The sequence below is a fragment of the Argopecten irradians genome, chromosome 16 (assembly GCF_041381155.1).
Source record: "Argopecten irradians isolate NY chromosome 16, Ai_NY, whole genome shotgun sequence".
NCBI classification, from domain to species: Eukaryota; Metazoa; Mollusca; class Bivalvia; order Pectinida; family Pectinidae; genus Argopecten; species Argopecten irradians.
In genome coordinates this window covers 15626636-15634433 of record NC_091149.1, presented here as the reverse complement: position 1 = coordinate 15634433, position 7798 = coordinate 15626636, and the positions used below count along the sequence as shown (strand labels likewise).

The window sequence follows — 7798 nt, the reverse complement described above, 5'->3', positions numbered from 1 at the left end:
GTCTTGTTTGCCCTGCTATTGTAGCCATTCGTCTTGTTTGTCCTGTTGTGGTAGCCATTGGTCTTGTTTGTCCTGTCATGGTAGCCATTCGTCTTGTTTGTCCTGTTGTGGTAGCCATTTGTCTTGTTTGTCCTGTTGTGGTAGCCATTTGTCTTGTTTGTCCTGTCGTGGTAGCCATTTGTCTTGTTTGACCTGTTGTGGTAGCCATTTGTCTTGTTTGACCTGTTGTGGTAGCCATTTGTCTTTCTTGTCCTGTTGGGTAGCCATTTGTCTTGTTTGTCCTGTTGTGGTAGCCATTCGTCTTGTTTGTCCTGTTGTGGTAGCAATTTGTCTTGTTTGACCTGTTGTGGTAGCCATTTGTCTTGTCTGTCTTGTTTTGGTAGCCATTTGTCTTTCTTGTCCTGTTGTGGTAGTCATTTGTGTTGTTTGTCCTGTTGTGGTAGCCATTTGTCTTTATTGTCCTGTTTTAGTTGTCATTTGTGTTGTTTGTCCTGTTGTAGTAGCTATTTGTCTTTCTTGTCCTGTTGGGTAGCCATTTGTCTTGTTTGTCCTGTTGTGGTAGCCATTTGTCTTGTTTGTCCTGTTGTGGTAGCCATTTGTCTGGTTTGTCCTGTTGTGATAGCCATTTTTCTTGTTTGACCTGTTGTGGTAGCCATTTGTCTGGTTTGTCCTGTTGTTGTAGCCATTCGTCTTGTTTGTCCTGTTGTGGTAGCCATTTGTCTTGTTTGTCCTGTTGTGGTAGCCATTTGTCTTGTTTGTCCTGTTGTGGTAGCCATTTGTCTTGTTTGTCCTGTTGTGGTAGCCATTTGTCTTGTTTGTCCTGTTGTGGTAGCCATTTGTCTTTCTTGTCCTGTTGGGTAGCCATTTGTCTTGTTTGTCCTGTTGTGGTAGCCATTTGTCTTGTTTGTCCTGTTGTGGTAGCCATTTGTCTTGTTTGTCCTGTTGTGGTAGCCATTTGTCTTGTTTGTCCTGTTGTGGTAGCCATTTGTCTTGTTTGTCCTGTCGTGGTAGCCATTTGTCTTTCTTGCCCTGTTGTGGTAGCCATTCGTCTTGTTTGTCTTGTTGTGGTAGCCATTTGTCTTGTTTGTCCTGTTGTGGTAGCCATTTGTCTTGTTTGTCCTGTCGTGGTAGCCATTTGTCTTTCTTGTCCTGTTGTGGTAGTCATTTGTCTTGTTTGTCCTGTTGTGATAGCCATTTGTCTGGTTTGTCTGTTGTTGAAGCCATTTTTCTTGTTTGACCTGTTGTGGTAGCCGTTTGTCTTGTTTGTCCTATTGTGGTAGCCATTTGTCTTTCTTGTCCTGTTGTGGTAGCCATTTGTCTTTCTTGTCCTGTTGTGGTAGTCATTTGTCTTGTTTGTCCTGTTGTGATAGCCATTTGTCTGGTTTGTCCTGTTGTGATAGCCATTTTTCTTGTTTGACCTGTTGTGGTAGCCATTCGTCTTATTTGTCCTGTTGTGGTAGTCATTTGTCTTGTTTGTCCTGTTGTGGTAGCCATTTGTCTGGTTTGTCCTGTCATGGTAGCCATTTGTCTTGTTTGTCCTGTTGTGGTAGCCATTTGTCTTGTTTGTCCTGTTGTGGTAGCCATTTGTCTTGTTTGTCCTGTCATGGTAGTCATTCGTCTTGTTTGTCCTGTTGTGGTAGCCATTTGTCTTGTTTGTCCTGTTGTGGTAGCCATTTGTCTTGTTTGTCCTGTTGTGGTAGCCATTTGTCTTGTTTGTCCTGTTGTGGTAGCCATTTGTCTGGTTTGTCCTGTTGTGGTAGCCATTGGTCTTGTTTGTACTGTTGTTGTAGCCATTGGTCTTGTTTGTACTGTTGTTGTAGCCATTGGTCTTGTTTGTACTGTTGTTGTAGCCATTGGTCTTGTTTGTACTGTTGTGGTAGCCATTTGTCTTGTTTGTACTGTTGTTGTAGCCATTGGTCTTGTTTGTACTGTTGTTGTAGCCATTTGTCCTGTTGTGGTAGCCATTGGTCTTGTTTGTCCTGTTGTGTTAGCCATTTGACTTGTTTGTCCTGATGTGGTAGCCATTTGTACGGTATTGTACGTCTTAAGTCGTATGTAGTGAACAGCAAATTCTCATTAACTATGTATCTGAGAAGTAAATAATTGTGGGAATTTACCAATCCATATGCAAAATAAGATATTTTCTTTGAATTTTATACTCGATCTTAGTGGTCATATTTGTCGAATGATTTCTTTGCAATAAAGAACAGATGTACAGTATGTAAAAATATATGCCGGCCTATTTGGTTCCAAGCTTATTGGCAGGCAGCAACAGGTCAGAAGTGTGGACAATTAAAAAAAATTAACTCGGGTGACCGATGCGGCCTTATGTGGATAATTGTTTTAGTTTTTGGCGGTTGTAATATTTTGTATATATAGACCATTACTGACATTCTTGAATTATATATAAGTGTATAGATTAAATATAAGAACTTAAATAACTATTCGTTGCATATGAGAAATTGATGAAACGAATGGAATGTGATACTTTTATCGCATAACTACAACATACATTTCTAAGAATCTCAAAATGTGTTGCAAAATTGAAGCGGAAGCCGCCATTTCGTCACGAAATCCTCGAATCCTGACGTTACATCATTGTTTACTGACGTCACAATGAATTTTAAGCTACTATAAACGCTCCAGATTATATTGCACTAGTGATATATATAGAGAATACATAGTTAGTATCTTACAATTCAATGTTTACTTTGTGCAAGACTTAGGAAAGTCGATGACGATGCTTTGCTGAGTTATCTCGGCTTTCCGTGTAGGGCACAACTCAAAGAATTATTTTAGCTTTGCCATGAGCCAAGAAAAGGACGCCGCCGCCATAAGAGATTTTTGATATCGTAAAAATGACGTCATTCTGGTCAATGTGACGTCACTTTTAGCGGGACTGAATAGCGTTTTTATTCACGGAAGGTTAAAGTTCTGGATCAAAATAGAAAAAATTCCACCAGATGTGGAAAAAACTAACGTGATTATATTGACGGATAAAGCATTTCGTATTGACGGGTAAAGCACAAGTTTATCCAGTAGTAGTTATCGGTCAGAACGAGGGACAGTTGCAGGATAAACAACAATATTGCATGGGCGAAGTTAAATGGATATCGGTGGATAATGTCAGAAACAATATTGAACACTTGTTTATCCTACAACTGTCCCAAATACTGAATAATAATGTTAATAGGACATTAATTAATCAAACAAACAAACAAACAAACATTCTGACGGATAACTACTGCCTGATAAAATTGTGCTTTATCCGTTAATGCGATTTCGTGAATCTGTTCCCCATCTGACGAAAACAATTCTAACTTGACTCCGAACTTTAAATTTTCGGTGAATGAATCGTCATCCAGTCACGCGAAAAAGTGACGTCAAATTCACCGGAATGACACCATTTTTACGATATCGAAACTCGTATGGCGCTGTCATCTTTGTCATCTTGGCTCATAGCAAAGGTATGTATTTTCCCACAGTAGTAAAAAGAAGTACACTCATTCAGTTTAGTGAATGATACTTTTCCTCTGCATCAAAGAAGCGTCTCGCTTTGAGCGAAACCAAGTAAATAACTGAGAATTTGCTTTCGTTTGAATGTAATCTCGGCTTTTATAAATCTCGCACCAAAATAAACTGTATTGTAAGATACTAAACATGTGTATTCACTTTGTCTAATATTAACAGTAAAGAAAAAATATAACAAAATTAGAACCTATTTAAAATCATGCTCTGCTCTTCATGCATATTTGAATCTACAATTTACGTATAACTTTGTTAGTTCGTTTAATGTGGATAAGTCTACCTATAATATATATATATATATTTTCATTTTGTCATCTGTTGAAAAAAATGCTTTATGTTTTATATAAATATATCATTTATTGTGACTTATTATAAAGGTGTTCATTTAGTTTTAACTAGTTTGTTATTTGTTAAAGGACGACTGTTGATGTACTTAAGCATTAAACTATCCTCCTATGGAATATATGGTCTATATAATTGCAAGAGCTTTGCAAACAATGTTCATAATGCGCGCTAGCACATTACGAGATGAGTGTCTGCAAAGCTCTGGCATCTATATAGACCATAGATTCCATAGGACTTATCTTTACATAATTAATTCATTTTTGGGTCTGTGCATTAAAATTGTTTATGTTGCACCGGGTAAGCCGTTCATATACGGCGACATACTACACAATATGGAACAGCCATATGCATTTTGACGATGATCAGTGGACGTTACCACGTCAACATAAGTGACGTTATAATGATCCCGTTTTGGATATACCCTCATAGACATCACTTTGGCTTGGTTAGTTTATATAGCAGAAGCAACAAGTGAATGAAAATATTTATCTACAGATTTGGTATAATTGACCACCTTCATGTAGTTGAAAGTTATGTCATGAAAATAAGGTCGTAAAAAGAAGCAGTTTAAACCAAAAAAAAAAAAACACAGAAGATTTTCTAGTTTATGTTTGAGTTTAGGGTTTATGGAAGGCTGTTCCAGTTGATGATGGTGTTAGAAAAAATAAGATTGTCAGAAATTGATGATGAGTTTCTGTGAAATAGATGTTATTCTGTATTATAATTGATACGACCAGAAACTGTAAGCGATGTGTGTGGATGTTTGATTTGGGAGACTGTGGTATATTCGTGATATGTCTCTATGTGATAATGATAGGATGTCATTATAATGGGTTTGCTATTCAATTTTTCACAGTTTGATTCAGTTCGGTAACATTACAAAATGGGTGAACGTTTCAGTATTATAAAGAATCAAAATACGTATATACTGTAGCCTCCCAAAATGTACCACACGCAACAAATTTCATATAAACGAACATCAGCTTTCAAGTGATTAGAAACATTCAAATTCCTTATGTAACTTTTTGTGATACGTTAAATTTGTCCAAAGCATTGTAGGAAGATACTATATAACCGGCTATTTTCGTGATTTATTATCGATATGATTAAAAAAACTGATCCGCGAAATGATGAAAAATTGGTGACTCACATATTTAAAACCGTTAAAAAATTGTTCTCCTTTTTCCTCAAATCGCGATATTTCCGCCAACGTAAATAAAATAATTTAATTGCAACAAAAGACCAAGTATTGTCTATAAAAACGATGGTATGTGCTTGTGCTATGCGTTCAGCATAAATGGAGCGGGGCGACTGGTTTACCCATTATCAGTATAATGAGGCCGGGTGAAATATGTTTGTTTGTTGTCTTCGGTGGCCACTATTACAACAAATATACAGCAGCAGATTTCCGCCACTTAGACACATAGACACCCAGAGGTTACACACATGGGATCCAGTCCTTAAATGTCCTGGTTGTTTATTAAGAGGTAAATCTATTATATCAAACCAAAAATCATTTCAAAATATTTACTAGAGAACACGACTAAACTCACATCTAATGCAAATCCTATTAAATACAGATAAGTTTGGTTTGGCCTATGATATGTACGTCCTATTATATTTAATTAACAGCCAGGACAGCCTGGTGTGTGAAGTGCGAGGTGCGTGTTTTGGGAGACTGCGGAAGGTTAATGTTGTCAAATCCTCCATGAAAAGCAGTGAGAAAAAAGTATCGGTATTTTAATCAGACTGGATCTATGGCAAAAAATTAGTATTGCAATCTTTAGCGGTAACTAAGTTAAAAGCTGTTTTGATGAATAAGTTGTTGAAGATTTCTCATCAAGCTTGATATGTATATTGTCTTAATAAAACCTAATTTATTTGCGGAAGAACACTATGAATTTGATATATCTGTTGGGGGTCGTAGTGGCATTATGCTCGTGTACGAGTTATTCCCCTTCATCAGCTGATATTCGATTGAAAAGTTATGAAAGTTACACAATCTGCCAAAAACCATGTCGAATTATATTTGGTAGTGAATATTTCATATCCGTGTATAAGGTGATGATGGGTACTCTGTCATCTTCATCATTATAAATTTACGAGTGTAATTTATCATTCTAGTCATCAAGACCGCATATGGAACATTCACCTATTGTGTAACAAATCCTGCATATTCTCACAATACATTCAACTGTATTCAATCCAAGGCCTACTTTCATGACCGGCCTATCTTCGATTCAGGCTTATTATCGAGATTTGAGGGCATCATTTCATAAACTATACTTTTAAAGTGGTCTTAAATGTTTAGAAGTTGCGATATATTGACTGAGATGAAGAGTCTTTGCACGAAGAGGATAAATAGCTGTCTAGCATTTGTCTAAATCCTTATCTTTGACCGTTTGATTAGTTCCACTATACAAGAAGACACAAAACGAACATACTGCAGTCTCCCAAAACACGCACCTCGCACTTCACACACGCTACACACTGCAAACATGGGAGGCCGTCCTTGCATGACACTGGCTGTTAATAGAACGTTAAAAAATAATTAAAGCCCTATTAACAGCCTGGCCCGGATTTCTCGAAACAAAAGTGCAGACTTAAGTCAAAACTTAAGTTTTTCTCCTTATGTAACTTATATGAAAATTACTGACTTAAGTCAGTTTTTGACTTAAGTTTGTTTCGAGAAATCGTGGCCAGGGTCATGTAAGGACGGCCTCCCATTTATGCGTTGTGCTGTGTGTATGAAGTGTGCGTTGCGTGTTTGGGGAGACTGTGGTATATTCGTGTTGTGTCTTCTTGTATAGTGGATCACTGAAAAACATGCTGCCGAAGACACCAAGCAACACATCCCACTCTGTCACACTATACTGACAACGGGCGAACCAGTCTTTAATATAAATTGGTCTTAATTAGTATGATATCCATTACAACCCTAGCATATTGGGAAAGCTGATATGTCACGTCTGATAAAAGGTAAATTCAATATATGTTCCCCAACTTTCATACGTCTGGTATATGTAGATTAAATCAAATTCCTATTATGCTGTTATCAGAACCACTGCCCTAATGGAACCTCCTTGTGAGCTTTTCTAATTACAATCGCCGCTATACATATTATAATTATCGTAAGTCATTTGTATGTGCATATCATACCGATATGGAGAAATATCCCTACTAAGTGTTAATGCCTGTGAACAGACTAAAACATAACATATCTTTATAAATGCGGCAAAAATATACAGACATATACACATATAAAGTCTAAATTGTTATCAGATATGAAAATTGTATTCTAGAACTTTAATTAGTTAATATGTGTACATTTAACTGAACTTTTTAATGAGATTTACTAGGTTAACGACATGTAATTTGTTAAAACACATAGAACTATATTAAGAAATGAAAGTATTATAAGCTTCGTAAGGCCTTCTCGCATTCTTAATTACGATACTTATATAAAGATCTTAACTATACTTAAAGCGATATTTGTAAAATAAAAACAAACCATTGCAGAGTAAGAGTATTTTGAACTTATTTAATATACAATTTTTCATATATAGGCAGCTATTATGTATAAAGAGTTAAGCTGACAACAAATTGAAGTTACTTTTGTGTTCTAAAAATGATGATATTGCACTAAGGTTTAAGAAATCATGAATACCATTAACATACAAAATATATCTCGAACACGTGCTTTGTTCTCTAACTCTTTGTAAAGCATTACATATTGATGAATATACATGGTCACAAACACAACAGGAGTGATACAGGATATGGCAAACTGGGGAGAGAATCGTCCATTTAAACACTGCATGAAAAGCCACAGTTCTTTAAAGGGTCATTGGAGCAAAAATAAAGTCAATGCACGACATTTTGACACGGAGATGTTTTAGGGACCATTCTTGTTGTTGATGCCGAA

General features: G+C 36.5%; 2 protein-coding genes across 2 annotated transcripts; both read right to left on the bottom strand.

The window, feature by feature from the left end:
• Positions 1–466: 466 nt before the first annotated feature.
• On the bottom strand, positions 467–1165 carry LOC138310032 (involucrin-like). The gene has a single exon (XM_069251182.1). It carries the CDS (start codon positions 1163–1165, stop codon positions 467–469), a length of 699 nt encoding a protein of 232 aa, XP_069107283.1.
• LOC138310031 (mucin-22-like) lies at positions 1162–2025 on the bottom strand. Its single transcript, XM_069251180.1, has one exon. The coding sequence runs from the start codon at positions 2023–2025 to the stop codon at positions 1162–1164; it is 864 nt and encodes a 287-aa protein (XP_069107281.1).
• Positions 2026–7798: the final 5773 nt, after the last annotated feature.

What these genes read in the sequence shown, in the direction of transcription:
- LOC138310032 (XM_069251182.1), bottom strand. Translation starts at nt 1,165, where the DNA reads ATGACTACCACAACAGGACAAGAAAGACAAATGGCTACCACGACAGGA.
- LOC138310031 (XM_069251180.1), bottom strand. Translation starts at nt 2,025, where the DNA reads ATGGCTACCACATCAGGACAAACAAGTCAAATGGCTAACACAACAGGA.